Source organism: Rhineura floridana, chromosome 2 (assembly GCF_030035675.1).
Source record: "Rhineura floridana isolate rRhiFlo1 chromosome 2, rRhiFlo1.hap2, whole genome shotgun sequence".
NCBI classification, from domain to species: Eukaryota; Metazoa; Chordata; class Lepidosauria; order Squamata; family Rhineuridae; genus Rhineura; species Rhineura floridana.
In genome coordinates, this window is record NC_084481.1 from 186,706,161 (window position 1) to 186,730,907 (window position 24,747).

The following is a 24,747-nucleotide window of genomic DNA, read 5'->3' on the forward strand; positions in this document are numbered from 1 at the left end:
AGGAATCCAACTCAAGCATACCCGAGAGGTGGCTGTCCAGCTGTCTCTTGAATGCCTCCAGTGTTGGAGAGCCCACCACCTCCCTAAGTAATTGGTTTCATTGTCATACCACTCTAACAGTCAGTAAGTTTTTCCTGATCTTCAGTTGAAATCTGGCTTCCTGTAACTTGAGGCCATTATTCTATGTCCTGCATTCTGGGATGATCAAGAAGAGATCCTGGCCCTCCTCTGCGTGATAACCTTTCTTATTGTACTTGAAGAATGCTATCATATCTTCCCTCAGTCTTCTTTTCTCAAGGCTAAACATGCCCAGTCCTTTCAAGTCTCTCCTCATAGGGCTTTGTTTCCAGTCCCGATCATCCTTGTTGCCCTCCTCTGAAACTATTCCAGTTTATCTGCATCCTTCTTAAAAGTGTGGTATTCAGAATTTAACACAGTACTCAAGATGAGTGCTGAATAGTGGGGAATTAGTACTTCATGCGATTAGGAAACTGTACTTCTGTTAATGCTGCCTAAAATAGCATTTGCCTTTTTTGCAACCCCATCGCATTGTTGGCTCATATTCAGCTTGTGATCAACAACAATTCCAAGATCCTTCTCACATGTAGTATTTATTTATTTATTTATTATTAAATGAGACTTTTGGTCTTACCGTGAAAATGGTCTTCTCTGTGCATGTCAAAAGATATCAGGTAGGTGGGTAGGTAGCTCCACCTAGTGGTTGAAGGCAGAAGAGCACTGTTGAATTTTGCAGTGACTTTCTGCTCTGCGTAGCTCCCAGCTCACTTCTTGATGACAAATCAACCAACGAGGAGAGCAGTGATAGGAAGCACAAAAATAAGACGAAAGACAACAGCACTCATACACTCTCTGCTAGAGGCCTATAATGTAGTAGTGACTGCAGCCCAGCCCTCCTAGGGAGTGGCCCTGATATCATCTTTTGACATGCACAGAGACAGTTTTCATGGTAAGACCAAAAGTCTCTTCTCCTGTGCATGGAAAAGGTGGTATCGGGCAGGACGTACCAAAGCTGACCCATATAGGGTGGGAATATCGCTGGGCTGAAACTTACTATTGGTCGGAGAGCACATGCTGTAGCACTCTCCTTCCAAAGGCTGCTTCTGCGGACGTGTATGTGTTAATCATATAACGCTTAATAAACGTACTGGGAGTGGCTCATGTGGCCGCTCTACAAGTATCTACCAGGGAGGCATTGTGTGAGAATGCTGTCGATGTGGCTGCCGCCCTAGTGGAGTGAGCCACTATCCTGGCTGGTCGCATGAGCCGCAGTGAAGCATATGCCAAGGTGATGCATGCTTTGATCCACCTAGCTAGTGTAGAGGTGGAAACTTTGTTCCCTAATGAAGCTGGGTGAGATGACACAAATAATCTGTCTTGTGAATGGGTTTAGTTTGGGAAATATATACTTTTAAGGCCCTTCTCACATCAAGTGAGTGCCAAGCCTTTTCTGTAGGATGAATAGGATTTGGACAGAAGGGAGCACTAGCTCTTGTTGACAGTGAAAGGTAGACAGTACCTTAGGACGAAAGGGACAGTGTGGAGTACTACCCTATCTTTATGAAAAACACAGAAATTCTTATCCACAGAGGCAGCACTCAACTCAGACACTCTACAGGCTGAAGTAATGGCCACAAGGAACAGGACCTTAAAGGATAGCAAGCGGAGACAGACTTGACTTAAGGGTTCAAAGGGAGGCTTTTGTAGAGCTGTTAACACTTTGTGCAGGTCCCAAGTGGGGAAATGATGGACTGTAGGTGGTGCAGATATAGTTGCCCTTCAAAGGAAATGCTTCAGGAACAGGTGAGATCCCAGCGGTTTTTCAGGGGACTTAGACAGAATTGACGACAATGTTGAAGCCTGGCGTCTCAGTGTGCTTGGTCTAAGACCCAGTGCTAAGCCGTCTTGTAGGAATGAGAGAATCCCTTTAATACCTGCTTTGCTTGAAGTTATACCTTATTTCTGTGCCCAAGACAAGAAAGACTTTCATGTAGCCTCATATATCGTAACGGTAGAAGGTCATCTGGAGGCCATCATTGTCTCTACCACTTGGACTGGAATGCCTCTCTTCAAGAGATGTTGCTGCTCAATCTCCACACATGAAGTGCCAACCAGCCGGGTTCCGGATGGAGAAACTGTCCTTGTGACAACAGATCTTCCCTGAGGGGGATTTGCATTGGAGTTACAAAATCCAAGGTCTCCTTGAGCACCAAGGAGCTACCAGCAGAACTATTGCCCTTTCAGCTCGGATTTTCTGGATTACTTTGGGAATAATTGGAAGTGGCGGAAAGGCATGCAACTGACCTGGAGGCCATTGAGAAGTTGGAGCATCTATTCCCTCTGCCTCTGGTGTTGTGTACCTGGCGAACAACCTTTTTACTTGGTAGTTGAGACGGGTGGCAAAGAGGTCCACTTTGATTCTGCCGAAGTGTGTCACTATCTCCTGAAAGGCCATCGGGTATAGCTTCCATTCCCCCTGATGTACTTTCTCCCGACTCAACCAGTCTGCATGACTTTTGTCCTCCCCTCTGAGGTATTCTGCCAGGACTGAATCCAGATTTTCTTCTGCCCACTGAAAGATGAGGGAAGCTTTCTTCTGGAGGAGGGGAGAGCGCGGGCCCTCCTGACTGTTCAAATGAGATTTGGCAGACACATCTGTCCTGACAGACACCGCCCCCAACCATCTGGACCGTGTGAAATGCCTCAGTGCCAGGTGAATTGCCTGAAGTTCCAGGAGACTGATTGGAAGCTTGGATTCCTGCAGTGTTCATGTTCCTTGCACCATCTGGCCATCGCAAATGGCTCCCCAGCCCAATAGGCTGGCATCTGACGTGATGAACATACATGGGGGATCCTGGAACGGCACCCTCTTCAGCAGGTTGGGCTCATGTGTCCACCACATAAAGGACTGATGGACTACTGGAGACAGTACTACTCTCTGGTGTTGCTGGGTTGCTATCTCGCTCTAGAAAGGCAGTAATGCCCACTGTAGGGGGCGAGAGTGATGATGCAACCATGGAGTCATTTGGAATGATGCTACCATCAACCTCAGGATAGAAGCCAGCTGTATCATGTCAGCTGATGGTGAAGCCAGAAGATGTGACACTGCAGTGTGTATCTTGCTGACTCTGTCCTGTGCCAGCTGCATTATTCCCTGCTGTGAGTCTACAGAGGCCCCCAGATGCACAATGTGATGGGAGGGGAATAAGTGGCTCTTGGTTTGGTTGATTAGGAAGCCATGATCCTTCAGGCAGGCCAAGGTGATGTGCAGATCTTCCCAGGCCTTGTTTAGCGATTGGGACCGAATCAGGAAGTTGTCTAGATAAGGAAATACATGGACTCCCTGTGTCCTGAGGTATACCACCGAAGCAACCACGATTTTTGTGAATACTCTGGGGGCAGACAACAGGCCGAAGGGCATGGCCCTGTACTGAAAATGGTCATTCCCTACTGTGAACCTGAGGTAGCATCTGTGAGGAGGAAAAATAGGGATGTGGAGGTAGGCTTCCTTCAAGTCGACTGAGGTGAGGAAGTCTCCCTTTCTCAGTGCCTCCTTGATTGAAAGTAAGGTGTCCATGTGAAACTTGCAGTATTTTATGTATTCGTTTAGGTTCTTCAGATCAAGTATCACCCTGAATGAACCATCTTTTTTCACGATGGTAAAGAATATTGAGTAATTTCCCCAAAATCTCTCCTGTCGGGACGTGTTCTAGTGCTGCGTTTTGAAGAACATGGGTAATCGCTTGAAGGGTCCTTACTTTTTTGTCTTGAGATGCTAAGAGGGGAGATGGAACAAATCTCGCAGGAGGGGGGGATGTGAATTCTAACCTCAAGTTGTACTGGCGGATGTGTAACACCCATTGGTCTGATGACGTGTGCCTCCACTGCTGAGCAAAGAGTTGCAGGCGTCCTCCCACCGAAGGGATGTTGGGGTCAGAATTGATGTTTATTCCCTTGTGCCTGGGGCCCGAACCCCGGTCTATTGGTGAAGTGTGGTTGGCCCTTTGTCTGGGTATGCTGTCTATTCCAGAAAGGGCGACTAGTTCGGGTGTCCCTTGTCCTTCCTGATGTCCTAGAGCTCTAAAAGGATTGTGACGGTGGATATGGGTGAAAGGCTCTTCAAAAGAGCCTTCTGTCATCTCTCTTCCTAGTGGAAGGCATAGATTTTTTCCTTTTCTTTAGATTCCAAGACACCCACTAGGATGTCGTCGCCAAATAACTTACCTTCCACGTAGGGTTCTGAAGCGAGATTAGAGCCAGCTGTGGTATCTGCTTCTCAGTGGCACAACCACAGGGTCCTATGAGTGAGGACACCCACTACTAAAGACCATGCTGAAAATTGCATGGCATCCATGGAGGCGTCTGCAATAAAGGTCACCACCCTAGAAATTTTGAACAGGGACTTTCGGGTTCTGGCCGGGTCCTTTTGCGGACCATCCAGAAGGTCTTCTAGCCATAGAAAAGACGCTCTTGTGAAGACTGAAGAGGCTGCTGCTGCTCGGATGGAAAGAGCACTAGCGTCATGTATCCTTCTGAGGCCCTGGTCCAATTTACGTTCTGTCGCATCCTTGAGGTGAGCATCCCAGTCCTTAGGGTTCAAGGATGGATTTAGTAAATTAACTATTGGAACATGTACCAGCGAGACTTTCAGCTGGTCCATGATATGTTGTTCCAGTGTATAATATTTGTTAGCAGTTGGCACCGACTTCTTGAACTGCAATGAGACATCAAACTCGGATTTGATCACTTTAGGCAGAAGTGAAGGAAGTTTGAACACCCTTGACATAGGTTTTGGGTCTGGGCACACCACTGAGACCCTAGATGCTGAAGGAGCTGGAAGGTCTTCTGGGGAGTTTAAACTGAGGGCCTCCACTGCCTTGCACAGGAGGGGGAGGAAATGATCCTCTTGAAAAATCCTGTTGGTTGAAACCTCTTTTGATTCCCCACTCCAGTCTTCTTCGTCTAGGTCAATGAGCTCATTGTCTGGGTCGACAGGTATCTCTTCTATAGGTTGATAATGTCTCCTCTGGGTGGCAGCATAAGGATCAGGTGAAATGTGGGTCAGAGGAGGCCATGGGTTTGACAATGTGCGGGCTGTGGATGACCCTTGCACCATTTGAATCCCAGATGTGTCCTGAGGGGGGTGCTGTATTGAAGTTGAAAGGGCAAAGAAGTTCCTGGCTAGATCCATTAAGAGAGAATCCCTGAGTTGATCCTTTAATTGTCGCAGCATGTGAGCAGACAGTTGTAACTGAAGAGGCTGAGCATGAGAACAACAGGGATGGTGTCCCCCCGCAATTGGTGTGCATGGGGAGAAGAGGGGGGAGTTGGGATTCCCCCCCCGGGGTGAGATGCAGCTGGGTGAGATGCAGATGCCTTGACAAAACCTATGAATTCCTCAGGAGAGGATCTGGCAGAGAAAACAGAATCCAAATCAAGATGAGGTTGAATGCCTTCTTCCTCAGATAATGATTCTTGGTTCCTTTGAGTCCTTTAAGCAGTGCTGTGAGAGTCCCTCCCCTCATCTCCTTTTGGGTTATCAGGCCCTTGCATGATCTGGCTGGCCTGCCTGTTGATCTTAGGTGTCACGCCCTCTGAAGCCACCCTGCCTGCCAAACGACGTGCCTCAGCCACTTCCTGCCTGCTGGTAGAGGGGTGGGCCATGGCTGCCTCAGCCTGAACATCCATCGTAAATGAAGGCCTTAAAGCCTGCCTGGGTAATGGCGGTGGTGCTGTGCTTAATTTCTGAGGAGGTAGGAGTGGTTTGGGCCTCTTCAATGGCTTTTCTGACTTGCAGGCTGTCTTCCCCATGGGGCAACCGTGCTGCAGGGCTTACAGGGACTGGAAGCCACAATAGCAGCTATGCCTCCACACTGGTGTTGCTGGTGGGGGGAGGGTAAGAAGAGACCCCAATGAGACTGCAGTGCCTCGTAGCAGCCCTCCATGGGCGGGGCAGCAAATGCTGATGGTGGGGGAAGGGAGATCGATTCTCCTGAGCGTTGCAGTGTAAGCGCTGTTGCTGCCAATGCGGAGATGGGGCATTGAGACCCTTAGAACACTGCTGCTAAGTTCCCAGGCACTGAAGGTAGCGAAACTGGTGGGGGGGGGCGTTAACTAGTGAGTGGCGTTAGCAAGCTGATTCTGGTGGAAGGGGGGGTGGCATACCGCAGTCTTTGATGGGACTCTGGAAGAGGGGAAACAACCAACCTTTTTTTTTTAAAAAAAAGAAGGAACAAAGTAAGGAACAGGAAGTAGAAGGGGAAAAACAGACCAACTGGGGAAGAAGAAAACATACAGGCCTGAACCACAGAACAGAGAGAGCTATCAACCGTTCGTAGTGAAGGCAGAAGAGAACTGATCTGGGAGCTATGCAGAGCAGGAAGTCCCTGCAAAATTCAACAGTACTCTTCTGCCTTCAACCACTAGTGGAGCTACCTACCCACCTGATATCATATTTTCCATGCACAGGAGAATTATATCCCGCCCTTCCCCCCAGAAGAAGCCCAGGGTGACAGAAGGAGCATTGCTGAGCCAAGTATCCCCCATCTTATCACAGCGCACTTGGTTTTCTTCCCCCCAAGGTATAGAACTTTGCACTTCTCCCTGTTAAATTTCATTCTGTTTCCTTTTCAGCCTAATGCTCCAGCCTATCAAGATCAATTTGAATTTTGTTTCTGTCCTCTAGGGCATTTGCTATCCCTCCCAATTTTGTATCATATGCAAATTATATAAACATTCCTTGCACCTCCTCATCCAAGTTATTAATAAAAATGTTGAAGAGCACTGGGCCCAGGACTAAGCCCTGTGATACCCCACTTGTTACCTCCCCTCAATTTGAGGAGCCATTGATAAGCACTTGTACAATTCTGCAGCCAACTGTGGTTCCACCTGATAGTTGTGCCATCTAGCTCAGTCTTTCCCAACCTTCCCCACATGTTGCTGAACTACAACCCCCATCAGCCCCAGCCAGCATAACCAATGGTCAGTAGCGATGGGAATCATAGTCCAGCAAAATCTGGGGACCCAAAGGTTGGGAAAGGCTGATCTAGTTCACAGTTATCTAGTTCACAAAATATCATGGGGCTATTTGTCAAAAGCTTTGCTGAAGCTGAGATATATCCACAGCACTCCCACAGTCTACCAAGGAGGTTACCTGATCAAAAAATGATAAAAGATTAGTCTGGCAGAATTTGTTTTTGACAAATCCATGTTGGCTTTTAGTAATCACTGCATTGTTTTCAAGGTGCTTACAGACTGACTGCTTTACAGTAACATAATTTACATGACATAATTTGTACCATCATCTTCCAGCAAACCTGAGATTTATTACAAAGGCATCAAATAATATTCAAGGATAGTCTTTGAGTGCACTGCAGTAATAAATCTTTGAGGTTATAGAGGCAAGTTACTACAAATTAAAAGAAAGACAGGCAAACAAAGTAATTGCCACTCAGTTATCAAATAGAGGTTAACTGAAAGTACCTCTGCCATGTTTGGCATCATGGAGACAAGGGACCCAATGGGATGATCTGCACACCCAAACCTCTTGTTCGTATGGCAAGGCCACAAATAGGAAGTTTCAAGAAAGTTTCAGTTTGTTTCCCCATGGCAGACATATCATGAAACACAGGTTTTTGCTGACAAATGGGCTATTGTGCAGCAGCCGTTTTACACTGTTTACACACTGGTACATTTAGCAGTTCATTTACTAAGTGGTTCACCTTTGTATTCATGTTTGGTAGAAAGCTGCACAGATATCTGCAAACAAATCTTTATCATAACATTTAAATAAAGAATGTTAAGCAGGAATCTAAGCTGTTTGATTCATATACACCAGAAAGGAACATTGGGTACTTACTATGAATGTCCTTTCTGGTTTGGGGTGAATGAGACATCAGTTACAGATGGGTTAACTCCTCCCACCACCCAAGAAAGGCAGAGAATACGTGACCAGTTTTTGTGGTCTAGGCTGTATCTGCCGATTCCATCCCCAGTTCTGTCCTATGGCTAAGCTAGAGACAGAGATCTGAGAGTACTGGAGAAAAAACATAACAAATGGAGGACATAGAGAGACCAGTATCCTGACTCGTGTCACCTCCTCTAAAAAGACCCAACACAAGTTGGCAGCCCCTGAAAAAGAAGAGGTGCAACTAGCTGACTAGGGTGTGGCATGGATGCCTTGTTCAATTCAATCCAGAAAGGACATTCACAGTATGTATCCAACATCCTTTCTTGGTTTCGGCTGCATGAATGCCCTAGCTAACCTAATTATAGGGTGAGGCTAATTATAGTACATGTGGCTGAAATTAATGTAAGGAGAAGCATGTACTGAAGCACTGTCTTCCTGAAGACTGCCTGTGCAGAGGCTTAAGTATCTAAACTGTTATGTCCTAGTAAACATACATGGTGATGAAGGAAGATGAAGGATCTGTGCAGAGGACTACTCTGTGCTTGTGGATAATGCACATGTGGCTGCCTTGCAGATTTCCTGGAGATGGATGCTTACGGAAAAAGCAGCTGATGTGGCTGTCACCCTGGTAGAATGTGCTGTAACCTAGTGAGGCTCTGACAGGTGATGTTAGTTGTATGCCACGTGAATGCAGGTTTATAGTAACAAGGTAGTGGTTGCACCAAAGGACTTTCCCTCGAGGGACTTGGGATGAAAAGACACAAATAGGGCTGACTGCTACATTGCATGGAGTGTGGCTGATGTATACTTTCAAGGCTCCACAGACATCTAACTTGTGTAAGGCACTCTCAGAGGGGCAAGAGAATTCTGAGCAGAATGTTAGCAGGATGAGCTCCTACTCTCAGTGAAAAATAAAGTTCACTTTGGGTATGAATGAAGGATGTGTGCAGAAGACCACTCTGTCCTAGTGGATAATGCACAGGTGTTGATTCACCAACAATTCTCAGTTTGGAGAGATTGTGGTCTGAGGTTATGGCTCCCAGAAAAGCCACACTGAAGGTTGAAAGCCTCAGTGGTATCTCCTTGATGACCTGAAAAGAAGCAGAAGCGAGAGCCTTTAGGATGTTCCAGGATGGAAGTTCCTTGATGGAAATCTGTACAACTCTGGTGGGCTCTGGAGTGCCACACTTCTCAGGAAGTAGCGAAGATGGGAGGTGCCTGCCAAGTGACTTCACTTTTCCTTTGGACAGAACAGAGAAGTCTAAGGCCTCTGGGCAGGATATTAGGCTTTAGATTGTGGTCTCTTCCATCTTGGAGAAACTGCAGTAGCTCTGTGATGCCAGCTGAGGAATAATTGAGCTTCATGCAGTTATACCACCTACGAGTATGTTCTATGTAGTCTCATAGAGCCTCACAGTAGAGGATCTCTAGGAAACCATTGCAGTGCTGATTACCTTGTAATGTTAGCCTCTCTTGAGGAAGGCCTGCTGTTCAGAAGCCAGGTGGCTAAGTGCAGACAGGCTGGATCTAAGTGGAGAAGGAGACCCAGGGATAGGAGAAGACAGGGTCCCACTTCTAATTGATGGAGGATCTCAGAAAATCATGCTCTCCTGGGCCAGTAGGAAGCCACTAAGAGGACTGTGGTTTCCTTCCCTCTCCAGCACTCTGAGAAGGAGGGTGATGGTGCCACAAAAGGTGTAAGAGGCCCTTGGGCCAATACAGGCTGGGCATGCCATGCCCTCCACTAGCTTGATGACATTTGATGGGGACATGAGTAAGCCAAGGAGGGGAGTGCACCAGTGTTTCTGAAGGTTCAGGAATCTTCAATAGGAGAGGATCCATTTTCCTGGATCTATTGTGTGTCTCTAAAAAAAAAAAAGACTACTTGTGTTCAGTCTGTCTTGTATGTGGTTTGCAGAGATAGTTGAGGCTGGCTTCCACCAGGCAAAGAAGACCTCTGCCTGATTATGGGAGGATCTGTGCTCTGTTGATGTGTGCTTTGGCAGAAGTGTTGTCTGTGCTCACCAGCACATGCTGCTGGTGAAGATGATGGAGGGCCATGGTGATCGCTCTGAGCCAGCTGATGCTGTGCCTGGTTTCCCAGGGCAACCAGATTTCCTGTCCTGATGATCAGGGGACTAGAAACAGAGCCCTATGAACAGAGAGTGAAAGAATTGGGCATGTTTAAGTCTTGAGAAGAGAAGACCGAGGGAAGATATGGTAGCACTCTTCAAGTATTTCACAAAGAGGAGGGCCAGGATCTCTTCTCAATCATCCCAAGAGTGCAGAACATGGAATAATGGCCTCAAGTTACAGGAAGCCAGATTTCAACTGAAGATCAGGAAAATCTTCCTATCTGTTAGAGCCGTACAACAATGGAACCAATTAGAGGCAAGTGAACAGTGACCTGTCGGGTATGCTTTAATTTGGATTCCTGCATTGAGCAGGGGGGTGGAATCGATGGCCTTACAGGCCTCTTCTAACTCTACTATTCTATGATTCTAGGCAGTGGGCCCCACAATCAGAGAGGCTGTCATCCCTGGTAAGGATGACCTTGACTGGATCTAGACTATGAATCTTCCATGATGGGTTGGAAGGATCATGCCACCAGTGCAAAGAATGCTTCACTGGAGGTGAGAGAGAGACTTGGAATTGGCACTTCTGAGCTAAAAAAAAAAAGACTGGTGGGACATGAGAAGGCATTGAAGAGGACAATGATGGAAATGAGCCTGGGAACTGTCATGATCCCTGTATCCAGAAGTGATCCTGACACAGTCAGAAGCTGCAGGGGCACCAGATGGGGAGCTATTGAATGATTTGGTGGATGATGAGCTGTTTTTCCTTTGATTTGGATGCTGGAGAATAGAAGAAACTGCCTCTTGGAAACTCTGGAGTCATCATCTGGAGTAAATTCCCTCCTGATTGTTTTTAGAACCCAGACATCTATGACTGAGGCCTGCCAAGCTGGAAGAACTTCCATCTTTCCCACATTAGGGAAGGGCTAGTTTCAGAGCTGTCATCTTCCCTCAGTGCCTGGTTGGGCTGGGAGGGCTCTGCTGGGGCCACAATGAGGCTTTGGAAAGAATATAGTCCTGAAACATTGAAGACTGGAAGGTCTCTACAGCGAACAAAACCTTTAGTGGAGCAAAAAAAGTAATAATTACATCTAGATGGATTCCTTTCTTCTTGTCTTTGGTTTTAATTAGCACCTACAGTACCTCCTCACTAAACAAGTTTCATTAAAGTGTGCTGTGACCAGACTGGAGAGGAGGCATCCACATTCCAGTGGTAGAACCAGAAGTGATCTTGTGCCAACTGAGGAGGTGGCAATGGCACAAGCATACAACTTCAAGAGAGCCACCTGCCTTGAAGACAGAAGTCTTGGTGAGTCTAGATAAAACCCAAGCAGATTTCTGTCCCTCACATCTTTATTTTGCATTAAGTCCTTCAGCCATAAGAGAGAGGCTGTGGCAAAGTGGCATACAGTGGAAGTGGCCTGCAGAGCCAGTGTCAAGGTCTCATGGAAATTCTAAAGAGCCCCTTCTGTCTTCTTGTCACTGGGGTCCCAGAGAGACATGACATTTGCCCTTGAGCAAAACAGTGCAAGAAAGGAGGGTTGCTATGGAGTCATCTACAACCAGAACCTTTAACTCTTCCTTATGCTGGGTTGTCTTTGAGCTAGTTTTGCAGACCTTTTGCTTTGTAATGGAGTGACCTATTCTGATGTAACCACTGGAGAAAAAGACAGAGGGAAAGGTATTATCTTACAGATTGATCTAGATTCTGGGAAGACTGAGCCACCCTAGGGAATTTTCTATTGGACCACGAATTCCCAGGGAACCCATGGCATTGGTTAGTAAAGGCAAAACAACCCACCCCTTTTTGAAATAATCTTGAGGTTTCCTTTGTAATACTACCATCTGATCATCACTCCCCTTTCCCTTTTTCCAGACTTTCAGGCTGACAGAACCCCACATTCCCCATGGAATGATCCCCAGTGGGTGGAGGAGGTTGGAACTGTGTCTGGGCACCAGAGACCAATTGGCAGAGATCAGGCAAGCCCTGGTCAAAGTCTGCCAAGGAATGGCAAGATCTCATACCCGAGCTTCTTAGTAGTCTGATTTTGCCTGAAAGCTGGGTATTCCTCTTAGGTGGAGAGGGGATGGCTTTTTGGGAGTCTAGCTTTCCTACAAAGAAGATGAGCCAGACCAGAAAGATAACTGCTTACTGCCTGCTTGTTCCTCTAAAAGGAATAGAAGCAAAGCAGGGCTGGCTACTATCTCAGAGGAAGAAAAATTACAAGAAGTAAAAGGCAGACTGGAAAATTGGAGCAGAGGCCTGTTGGTAGGCACGCTGGTCTGGTGGGAACTTCTATTCCTTTTAGAGGATCTGGGAGCACACCTGGGTTACTTACTTGGTCCTTTTCCAAAATGGTGACCAGCAGGAAGATGCTGATGCCTCCACTCTAATGGCTGAACTCTCCCCTGCCCCCCCCCGGTAATTGGTTTCAATTTTACTCTGTAAAGATGAGGGGGACTCAAACTGACTGGGCAACTGACACAGGTCATCCAAAGGCTTCCAAAACAGCAATTAGAGATATGGAAAAACTGCAGGGCTGGGCACAGTGTTTCAGAGAAAGGGCCCAGACAGCTGCAGTTGATTCCAGTTAAAAGGGAAGAGCAGCATGGAGAGGATCAGAGCAAGTGTTAATAATGTTAGTAGCCAGTACTTGTATCACTTTTAATTACCCTGCTATTCTTAACTTTTTTTTGGCAAGTTTTCCTTGCCTTTGGGAGCCATAAACCACTTTCCTCTTTCAACAAGCCTTTTAAGTTGAGACCTATCCCAGTCTGCGTCTGTGTTGGAATTGCTTATGTTTTTTTTATTTTAAACAATATGTTTTTAACCCCTTTTTAAAGATGGTTTTAAAGCTTTTTTAAAAAAATGTTGTTTTGTATTAATGTATTTTAAGGTCTGTTTTTATGATGCTTTGATGTGTTTTTAGCGCTTTTGTTTTCCGCCCTGGGCTCCTGCTGGAAGGGCAGGATAGAAATCCAATAATAAATAAATAAATAAATAAACAAGAGGGTAACAATCAGAGTAACAATGAAGAAATAACTACTCTTGAATTTAAAGCTAGAGGGTAAGAGACAATAAAGGTGAACTAGGTGGCAAGGGTAAGAGGAGAAAGAGCAAAAGTTAAGATAAGCAGAAGAATTTTTTTTAAAAAGCAGTGAAAATAGCTGAGAAGCTCTTTGGCACAAGCAGGTAATGAACCGGAGGTGGAGTTAATAGACATACTGAAGCATAGACCATAAAACATGGTACATGTTCCCTGTTTTTCTGGGAGCTGAGAAGAGTTAACCCATCAGTAATGGATGCCTCCTTCACCCCAACCGGAATTTAAAACCCTGTAATTTCATTATAACTACAACACTATAAACCTCCTTAACTTTGTATCACAACATGGCAGCATAATATATCAATATATTTTAAATGTTTGATTACCCTCTTGTCGTGTTCATAAGAGGAAGCTTCTGTAATGGGCAAGAGATGAGTAATGGTTGCTATCAGGACCTATGGAGAATAAATAAACATTTTCGTTAAAATTTTGACTGTTTTTAGACTTTAAAAAACCTTTAATCAGTTGACAGACATACTTTGAAAGTAGTTTTTAGTCATTTACTTTTTGATCAATACATCAGGTCATTATATTTGTTGTTGTTGTTATGTACCTCCAAGTTGACTGCGACTTATGGCAACCCTATGAATCAGCGACCTTCAAGAGCATCTGTCATGAACCACCCTGTTCAAATCTTGTAAGTTCAGGTTTGTGGCTTCCTTTATGGAATCAATCCATCTCTTGTTTGGCCTTCCTCTTTTTCTACTCCCTGCTGTTTTCCCCAGCATTATTGTCTTTTCTAATGAATCATGTCTTATGATGTGTCCAAAGTATGATTAACCTCAGTTTCATCATTTTAGCTTCTAATTATAGTTCTGGTTGAATTTGTTCTAACACCCAATTACTTGTCTTTTTCGCAGTCCATGGTATGCGCAAAGCTCTCCTCCAACATCACATTTCAAATGAGTTGATTTTTCTCTTATTAGCTTTTTTCACTGTCCAACTTTCACATCCATACATAGAGATCAGGAATGCCATGGTCTGAATGATCCTGACTTTAGTGTTCAGTGATACATCTTTGCATTTGAGGACCTTTTCTAGTTCTCTCACAGCTGCCCTCCCCAGTCCTAGCCTTCTTCTGATTTCTTGACTATTGTCTCCATTTTGGTTAATGACTGTGCCGAGGTATTGATAATTCCTTGACAAGTTCAATGTCCTCATTGTCAACTGTAAAGTTACATAAATCTTCTGTTGTCATTACTTTAGTCTTTTTGACATTCAGCTGTAGTCCTGCTTTTGTACTTTCCTCTTTAACTTTCATCAGCATTCGTTTCAAATCATTACTGGTTTCTGTCAGAGGACTCATCAGATGAGGATGACTCGGGAGTAACAGCGGCAGACCCAGAAGCAGCAGACCCAGAAGGAGAAATGGAGGAAACTCCTGAGAACCCAGCTCCTCCCCCTCAGCTGCAGAGCACCCCAGACACAGCTGAAGCCCTTCAGCCAGATGCAGACAGTGAACAGGATACTCCCCCCTCACCTGCAGAACGTAGACAACAGAAGGTCAGGCAGAAGAGGGGCAGGCCTGTCCACTTAAGGCCAAAACGCTGATGGCTCACACCTGGTGACAAACCTGCTCCTTAAAAGTCAAACCTTGGCTTCAGCTTGTTGCTGACTACGTCAGGTGTGACCACTGTGTGTCTTCCTATCCCCTAAACCTTGACTTGGACTGATCTCTCGGCAAACTAGACCCGGACCTTCACTGACGTCTCTTCTGGATTTCTGGCTTGGCACATAAGCTTTGAACGGCCTCTGCCCTTATCTTGCTTCCTCCTTGCTAGCCTGGCAGATTTATAGCCAAGCTGCCGGCTGAGGACTTACGGCCTGGCAATTACCAAGGAATCTCCAGCCCTGCCTGCACCCTCACCGACACTGCTGTCTCAGTGAAGAGCTGACAGTTTCTGCTAGTAGTATGGTATCGTCTGCATATCTTAAATTATTGGCATTTCTTTCTCCAATTTTCACCTTGATATTTTCCCCTCCATCTTGGTCCAATCCTGCTTTCCGTATGATTTGAGTATAGATTAAATAAATAGGGTGATAAAATACACCCGTCTCACACCCTTTCCGATGGGGAACCAGTCAGTTTCTCCATATTCTGTCCTTACAGTAGTCTCTTGTCCAGAGTATAGGATGTGCATCAGGATAATCAGATGCTGTGGCACCCCCATTTCTTTTAAAGCATTCCATAGCTTTTCATGATCTACACAGTCAAAGGCTTTGCTGTAATCTATAAAGCACAGGGTGATTTTCTTCTGAAATTCCTTGGTCTGTTCCATTATCCAATGTATGTTTGCGATGTGATCTCTGGTGCCTCTTCCCTTTCTAAATCCAGCTTGGACGTCTGGCATTTCTCACTCTGTATATGGTAAGAGCCTTAGAATCTTGAGCATTACTTTACTTGCATGGGTAATTAAGGTAATAGTTCGATAATTACTGCATTCCCTGGGATCCCCTTTCTTTGGAATTGGGATGTATATGGAATGCTTCCAGTCTGTGGGCCATTGTTTAGTTTTCCATATTTCTTGACAGATTTTTGTCAAAATTTGGACTGATTCAGCCTCGGTAGCTTGTAGCAACTATATTGGTATGCCATCTATTCCTGGTGATTTGTTTCTTCCAAGAACTTTAAGAGCAGCTTTCACCTCGCATTCTAAAATTTCTGGTTCTTCATCATATGGTTCCACCATGAATGAATCTGTCATTGTGGCATCTCTTTTATAGAGTTCTTCAGTGTATTGCTTTCATCTTCCTTTTATTTCATCTTGGTCAGTCAGAGTGTTCCCCTGTTGATTATTCAACATCCCTACTCTTGGTTAAAATTTCCCTTTCATTTCTCTAATCTTTTAGAACAGGGCTCTTGTTCTACCCTTTTTGTTGTCCTCTTCTATTTCTATACAGTAACTATTGTAATAGTTCTTTGTCCCTATGTACTAGTTGCTGTATTGTTGCATTTAGGGTTCTGACTGTGTTTCTATCTCCTTTTGCTTTTGCTTTCCTTCTCTCTTGAACCATTTTAAAAATTTCTTCAGTCATCCATTGAGGTCTTCCTCTCTTTTTAACTAGAGGTTATTAAGAATGTAAGAACCACCCTACTGGTTCAAACTAAAGATCTATCTATAGTCCTGCTATCTGTTTCCTACACTGGCTAACAGCCGGTTGCCTCTGATACTGGAGGTAAAAGATAGCCATCATGACTAGTAACCATTGATAACCTCAACTTCCATGAATCTGTCTAATCCTCTTTTAAAGCCAGGCAAATTGGTGGCCATCACTACATCTTGTGAAAGTGAATTCCATAGTTTAACTATGCATTGTGTGAAGGGGTACTTTCTTCTGTCTGTCTTAAACCTTCCACAATTCAGCTTCACTGGATGATCCTGCTTCTAGAATTATGAGAGATGAAGAAAAACTTTCCCTATTCACCTTCTTTACACCATGCATAATTTTATACACCTTTGTCATGTCACTGCTAACTTGTTTTTCTACTCCTAAGCTAAAAAGTCCCACCAGTCCTTGCATTTGATTTTACTGGGGTGGAGAAAGTCAATTGCGTACGGATTTACAATTGCTGTCAAGGAAATTCATTGTTTTGGTTCATCTTATGTGTAAATTAACCAATTGTTTTTCTATGCCATTATGATTTATTATTATTAGTACAGACAAGGCAGCTAAGTTTTTCCACTTCAATGTGTTGACCCATTCTACCATCACTTGTTAAGCTCTTTGAAGTTTTAGGCTACAATTCTGAAGCAGCTTATGAGTCTGAGCAATTCCAGGATCGAAGGCTTTAACAGTTGCTGCTATCAGTACTAGAATAATTGATCTTTAACCAAAATTCAGTTCCCTTGATTTCAGCATGTATTTAGAATTGAGATCTACTTTATTTTGGTGGCTTCAACTGCTTGTTGAAAATATTCCTTCTCATACCAATGATGCAGTTTCAGCCTCAGCAGTGTTGGAGAGTGAGGAAGAGGGAGGTGGGCAGGCAGCCCAGGCAAACCACAGAGAAACAGTCAGGGCTGACAAGGACAGCTCCCCAGCAATCATCCTACTCTGCCGTCGCTCTCTGCCGCTTTCCTCCTCTTTGCTCACCACTGCTGTGGTCAAAACAGTATAGTCAGTGTGAATGGGCACTATAAGCAGGATGGAGAGAGGAGGTCTAAGGGGAATGCAGGGGTTGGCAAGGTCTGGGGGGAGTGGGGGTGGGTAAACAAAGAGAGCAGGGGTGCAGTTCCTAGTTATACATATTTGCAATGGCCTAAATTACAAATGAAAAATTATACTAAAACACTCCTCATTTGGAAAGTACTGAATCTCAGTACTACATCTGAGAATCTGCATTGGACACACTATGATGATTTGAAAATATTTTGCTCCATATTTTTAAAGAACAGATATAAAGATAAAGTTCCAATATTCTTTCATGCTTATACTTACTTGAATAATTTTTAATGGAGAATCAGCTTGGTATATTTGTAGCCTCTGAACATAATGAATCAGCATATGAAGCATATTGCAAGCAACATGTGCAACAGTTTTATTTGGAAACTGTAAAAAACAGTTGTATGTTATAAATACATTGACTTTAATATTATAAATCACTATGTGACGGACTAGCACCTCATGACTATTACACATTCAAAATAAAGTTACAAAGTGAAAGCGAAAAACAGTCCTTTTCAAGGAAGGAATAAGCTTTCCTATTAATTCATGAGCAGCTTTAAATCTGAAATGGATTACTTTGAGTCTAAGACCTAAACAAAGAGACATCCAAAACTATAAAAGTACAATCATGTATTCCAAACAAACAGCAAAAAGTCTGAGGTTTATATGCTGAACAACTGCAGATTTATTTGGATGAACATGTTGCATTTGCATGTGTACCACCAGTATTAATATTTCCTAAAAAAGAAAACACCAAGTTCCATGACCCTGGATTGGACGTAAATCAGACTCTAAAAGTCAGCTAATATAAATATGCAATACAATGGAAAATGCAAGAGCTCTAGGGCCTGGTACACAAAGTACATTTTGAATACATATGATTGTAGCACCACTTTTTCTTTTTGCAGTCATGAAAATGACTGCTGGCTATTGCCATGACAATATTTAACATATTGAATTTGTGCTTATGTAGACATAAAACATTTAGGCCGCATTCACATGTCACATTAAACCATAGTTTAGCATGACATAAGCCACCTCGAGCCTTGGACTCATGCACTCCCCTCTCCCTTTTCCTACTGCTACACGACTAGGAGGAAGAGTCATGCAGAAGCTTTTGCTTCTGTTCAACCATGATTTTTCATATCAACTGGATTGACAAAGTGTGGTTAATATTAGCTAGCTGACAGAAGAAGAAGCCAATTTAAAACCACAGTTACTGAAGTTGGTTTGTGTAAATTAATCACTCTTAAGATTAATCACAGTTAGGGCCTGGATGACCTGGCAAACTGTGAGTAATCAAACCAAACCTCTCCAAGCTGCCTGGGAGGAGGGGAGGCTCACTAAGGCTAGTTCCTGTTCATTCATGTTGTGCTAAACTATAGTTACGTATGATGTGCGTACACTGCCATTGAGTGAGCCACTCTTAGTATTTTTTATGGTTCCACTGAAGTTGTGAAATACCTAAAACAGAGCTTTGCTCTGGAATACTTTTTTAATCTATAAATTTGGTATTTTGAACATGTCATATAGGAGATGGCAGTAGAGACTGATGGTTAAATACTGTGGAAACTTTGCTGCAACAAAAGAGACATTTGGTCTTACCAGGAAACGGTCTTCTCTGTGCATGTCAAAGATGATCTCAGGTGGGTAACTAGCTCCCACCTAGCGGTTGAAGGCAGAAAGAGAGCTGTTCAATTTTGCAGGGAATTTCTGCTCTCCGTGGCTACTTGCTACAGTTCCTTGATGACAAGCCAACTAGGCAAGTAAATGACTTAACAGCAATAACAAAGATTTGAAGAAAACAAACAGCACTCACCCACTGTCTGCTAAAGGGAATACTAAGGCAATGATGGCAGGCCAGCACCCCCAAGGGAGTGGCCCTGAGATTATCTTTGACATGCACAGAGAAGACCGTTTCATGGTAAGACCAAATGTGTCTTCTCCTGTGCATGGAAAGATGATCTCAGGTGGGACAAACCAAAGCTGACCCATGTAGGATGGGAATTAGCTTGGCTGTAGTACTTTAATGTTCTGAGAGAACGTGCTGCAGCACTCTCCTCTCAAAGGCAGCCTCAGCAGACACATAAGTATTTATTTTGTAATGCTTGATAAACATGTTAGGGCTAGCCCATGTAGCCACTCTGCAGATCTCCTGAAGAGAAGCATTGCAGGAAAAGGCCGCCGATGTGGCTGACACCCTGATGGAATGGGCCACTATCTTGGCCGGGCAAATCAACTTTAGGGAAATGTATGCCAAGATGACAAATGCTTAAATCCATCTAGCTAGTGTTGTGTTGGAAACCTTCTTCCCTAATGAAGCTGGGTGAAAGGACACAAACAGGCTATCTGTTTGGCAGAAAGGTTTTGTTTTAGAAATATAAACTTTTAGGGCCCTTAGCACATCCAGTGAGTGCCAAGCCTTCTCTGTGGGATGAACCGGGGAAGGACAGAAAGAAGGTAGCACCAGTGCTTGCTGACAGTGAAAGTTAGATAACATTTTAGGACAAAATGGAGGGACAGTGCGTAGAATGACCCTATTTTTTTTTATGAAAAACACAGTAACGTTTACCAAAGGACAGAACATTCAATTCAGACACTCTTTGAGCAGTGGTAATAGTCACGAGGAACAAAACTTTAAAGGACAGTGGACGAAGAGAGACTTTACTGAGTGGTTCAAAGGGAGGTTTTTGGAGGGCAGTTAACACTGCAGGTCCCAAATTGGATAGTAGTGCTCTGTAGGTGGTGCGGACATTGTAGAAAACACTTAATGAAGGGATGGGATCCCAGTGGATTCTCTGTGGATTTAGAAAGAATTGCCAACAGAGCTGAAGCCTGACGTCTCAAGGTGTTAGGTTTGAGCCCCAAGGGTATACCATCATGTAGGAAAGACAGGACTTCATTGATACCGGCCTTCCTAGGAAATAGGTTCTTCTTCTGTGACCAAATGGAGAAAGCCTTCCATGTATCCTCACATATCCTAATGGTGGATAGACGATGAGATGCTATCATGGTCTCCAACACTGGAGGTGGAATTCTTTTCCTCAACAAACGTTGCCTCTCAACTTCCAAACATGAAGAGCCAGCTACCCTGGATCTGGGTGGTGGAGTTGCTCTTCTGACCGGAGATCTTTTCTGAGGGGGATTTCCCAAGGAGGATTGACCAATAGATTGAGGAGTTCTGGGAACCAGGGTCTCTTTGGCCAAAATGGGGCCACCAGTAGAACTGTTGCCCTCTCGGCTCGGATCTTCTGAATCACCCTGAGAATGATTGGAACGGGAGGAAAGGCATACAACTTTCCTGGAGGCCATGGGAACATCAGAGCATCTATCCCTTCCATCGACGGAGTTGCATATCTGGCGAAGAACCTTTTCACCTGACAAATGAGATGAGTGGCATACAGATCCACTTTGACTCTCCCAAAGCAAGCTGAAATCTCCCGAAAGGTCATTGGATGAAGCTTCCATTCTCCTTGATGGACTTGCCCCCAGCTCAACTAGTCCACTTGCTTGTTGTCCTACCCTCTCAGGTATTCTGCCAGGAGCGAGTCCACATGGATCTCCACCCACTGGAACAGATGTGAGGCTTCCCATTGGAGATGAACTGAGAGCGTGCATCCCTGATGGTTCACATGTGCTTTGGCAGTCTCGTAGTCTGTTCTGATGAACACTGCCCCCAACTGTCTTGATCCTGTGAAATGCCTCAATGCCAGATGAATCACTTAGAGCTTCAGAAGATTGATGGGAAGTAAGGATTCCTGCACTGACCAACTCTCGTGAACCATCAGCCCATTGCATATGGCTCCCCAGCCTGTAAGGCTGGCATCTGAAGTGGTGTTTGTGGTGGGTCTCGGAATGGGACACCCTTTTGCAGATTGGGCTCATGTACCCACCAGAGGAGCGACTAGCAAACTGTTGCTGATAATGTCAACCACCAGTGTCACTTGGCTGCTATGTTGCTTTGAAATGGAAGCAGCGCCCATTGGAGGGATTGAGAATAGTGATGTGCCCATGGAGTAGTTTGGAAACTTGAAGCCATAAACCCCAGAGCTGCTGCCAGTTGCATAAGATCCACTGACTGAGAAGTGAGAATAGATAATATTGCTGAGCATATCTTGATTATTCTGTCCTGTGCCAATGCTATAATTCCCCGCTCCAAGTCTGTTGTGGCCCCCAGATGAACAATGAAATCAGATGGAAACAACTGACTCTTGGCGTGGTTGATTAGAAAGCTGTGGTCTTTCAGACAGGCTAGGGTGACATGAAGATCATCCCATGACTTCTGCAGCAAGGGGGACAGAATTAAAAAGTCATCCAGATAGGGATATACATGACCACCTGCATCGTGAGGTATGGCACCAGGTTAACCACAATTTTTGTGAATACCCTGGGGGCAGATCACAGCCCGAAGGGCATGGCCTGGTACTGGAAGTGGTCTTCCCCCACCACAAACCTGAGGTAGCATCTTGTGAGGCAGAAATATAGGTACATGTAGATAAGCCTTCCTTAAATCTATTGAGATTAGGAAGTCTCCTTGTCTCAGGGCCTCCTTGATCTCCATCAAGGTGTCCATGTGAAACTTGTGGTAAGCGACATATTCGTTCAGACTCTTCAGGTTGAGTACTGCTCTGAATGTACCATCTTTCTTCATGACTGTAAAGAAGACTGAGTAGTTCCCCAAAAATCTCTCCGCTAGAGGAACTGGTTCTATAGCTGCAGTTTGCAACAGGTGTGAAATCACTTGTTGAATCCTTGCCCTTTTGCCTGGAGATGCCGGTATGAGGGATGGTATGAATCTCAGTGGTGGTGGGGATGTGAACTCCAGATGAAGTCCATGCTGCAGGGTCTGCAGGACCCTCGATCCAATGATATCTCTCTCCATTGATGAGCAAATCACTGGAGGGAACCTCCCACCAAAGTGGCACTGGCATCAGAACTGGTATTTATTTCCTTGAGACTGGGTCCTGAACCCAGACTTAAGAAGCCCGGATGGACGTTGACCTGGTTGCATTGTCTATTCCAGAAGGGGTGGTTGGACCAGTTGTCCTTTACTCTTCCAGACTGTCTGGAGCCATGACAGGATTGGGCCATTTGGTAAGGGTGAAAGGATCTCTGAAAGGATCTTCTATCCTCTTTTTCCTGGTAGAAGCCACTGACTTCTTTTCTTTTGACTCCAGGACTCCTGCCAGAGAAGTGTCTCCTAAAAACTTGCCCCCTATGTAGAGTTTAGGGGCCAAATTAGAGCAAGCTGTAGGGTCAGCCTCCCAGTGGTGCAAACAAACGATATTTCTAGTAAAAATCCCAGCCGCCAAAGACCTTGCAGAAAATTGCACAGCATCCATGGATGCATCTGCCATGAAGGTTACCACCTGGGAAACTTTCAGTAGAGACTTTCAGACTCTAGCTGGGTTCTGTTGTGGGCCATCCAACAAGTCTTCCAACCAGAGAAGGGAAGCCCATGCGAATACCGAAGAAGCTTGAATTGAATTGAATTGTCTTTATTGCTCATAGCCATCGGCCACCACAAAAAGCAGCAGCAAATACAAATACAGGTACTAATTATAAAAGATAAAACAGCAAGGGCTAACACAGAATATTAAAGTGTAAGATATGAAACCGGTTAGGCAATATCTGCATATTAAAACTACATACATGACATAATTACATATTTGAATTTATATTCCTGGCTAAGACTCCATTGCCATCAGTTCCACAGATTAAGTTTAAAATTTTTAGACACTACAGGGAACTGGATTAGGATTAGGGAAGCTCCTAGTCAGCTGTAAATTGTTTGTATGTCTAGCTCAGTTTTTTCCAGTGGCCAGAGCAAAGTTTGCCACTTGTGAAGTTAAGAAAATATCACTACCGGCAAGAAGAACACATATTTGCTCCAGCAGGGGTCTATTTGACAGGGAGTGAATAGTGGAAGCGAGGAATTTGAACCTAGGCGTATTGTAAAGGGAACATCTTAAAAGGTAATGAACAATGTCCTCGACTTCGCCGGATTTACAAATGCAAAGTCTAAGATGAGTTGGGACTTTTCAGTATCACCCATCAAGCAAAGCCGTGGGCATAGATTGAAAGCGTAACGCCGTAAAGGATTTTCTCAGTAGTGGGGCTGTTAAAAAGGTAAAATATTGCTCCGTGGTGAAAGTTGTTTTAAACAAAGGGTACCACAAAGAAAAGGACAATTGGGTTGAGGCATGAAGGTCTCATCTTTTAGCATACAGAAAGATTCTTTCCTTAAGTATCTGTTTTGCACGCATAGAAGGGTGGGAAGGTAAAATTTCTGTATTTATCCCATATACGGACAAAATAAGTTTGGCCTGATTTAACCAGCTGCTGTGAGATGGATTCTGAAGCTGTTCTAGGAGGCATTTCTTGGGAAGGCGTGAATCGCTCATACATGAGAGTTTAAGCCAGTAAATGGCTAAGGCCGCATGTACGGAAGTTTCAACAGAGTAGAGGCCTGTCTCTGTCCTCAAAAAGGAAACAGGGGTACCCCACGGAATGGCCAGGATAGATCTAATGAGGGAGTTCTGGACTTTCTCTAAAGGGGAGATGTTGGCAAGCCCCCAAATCTCAGCACCATACAGGAGCTGGGGAATTATTTTCCTTTGAAACACCTCTACCGCAGGAGGAACCAAGCTCCCCCCTTTAAATCTAAAGAAGCGGAGTAGCAAACGGATGGAATGTGAGACCTTCAGCTTAATTGAGTTGAAATGAGGTTTCCATACGAGGTTGGTATTAAAGCTAAGTCCAAGATATCTAAAGTCACATAGCTGTTTAATAGGCTTATTATTTAGTTTCCAGGCATGAATTTTCTTTTCTTCCCAAACACTACATTTGTTTTAGTATGGTTAATTTGTAAGTGCTCCTTAGAACAAAACCTTCCCAAACTTCTTAGTAGTTTCCTCATCCCGATCTGGGTAATTGAGACCAGGGCTAAGTCATTGGCGCATAACAGCACCGAGAGCTTGGCGTCTAAAACTGTGGATGGGAAGAAATCTGGGCCAGACAGTTCCTGAACAATGTTATTTATATAGAAATTAAAAAGAAATGGGGCCAAAAGACAGCCCTGGCGTACCCCTCTATTAGTTGGAATAGCTTCTGAGAGGAGCCCGTTGGTGCCTAGCCTGACCCTAAAAAAGGTATCTGAATGGAGCATTTGTACTAGATAGAGCAACCGTCTATCTATATTCGTGGAGGATAGCTTTTGCCATAGTCGATCTCTATCGATAAGTTCAAATGCAGATGTGAAATCAACAAAAGTGACGAATAGTTCTTTTCTATTTTGGAGTGAATATTTTTGGATTAGATGTAACAGAATAAAACATTGATCTATGGTAGACTTTCCCTTAACAAAACCTGCCTGTTCCTCCGCAAGAACCAAGTTTTCAGAGGCCCAAGATTCCAATTTACCTAACAAATATTTGGCGTAAATTTTGGCGACAACATCAAGAAGACTAAT

General features: G+C 44.4%; 1 protein-coding gene across 12 annotated transcripts in view; it reads right to left on the reverse strand.

The window, feature by feature from the left end:
- Positions 1-24,747, reverse strand: part of RALGAPA1 (Ral GTPase activating protein catalytic subunit alpha 1) — a 305,037-nt gene that overhangs the window by 118,297 nt on the left and 161,993 nt on the right. For all 12 annotated transcript variants that reach the window (XR_009760717.1, XR_009760716.1, XR_009760719.1 and 9 more), the window contains 2 exons: positions 17,550-17,660; positions 13,436-13,504 (listed from right to left, as the gene is read on the reverse strand). Coding sequence is in view for 8 of the 12 variants with exons in the window: in XM_061611662.1 (XP_061467646.1) it covers positions 13,436-13,504; positions 17,550-17,660 (180 nt within the window). In the remaining 4 variants the exon portion in view is untranslated. The remainder of the gene's footprint in view (positions 1-13,435; positions 13,505-17,549; positions 17,661-24,747) is intronic.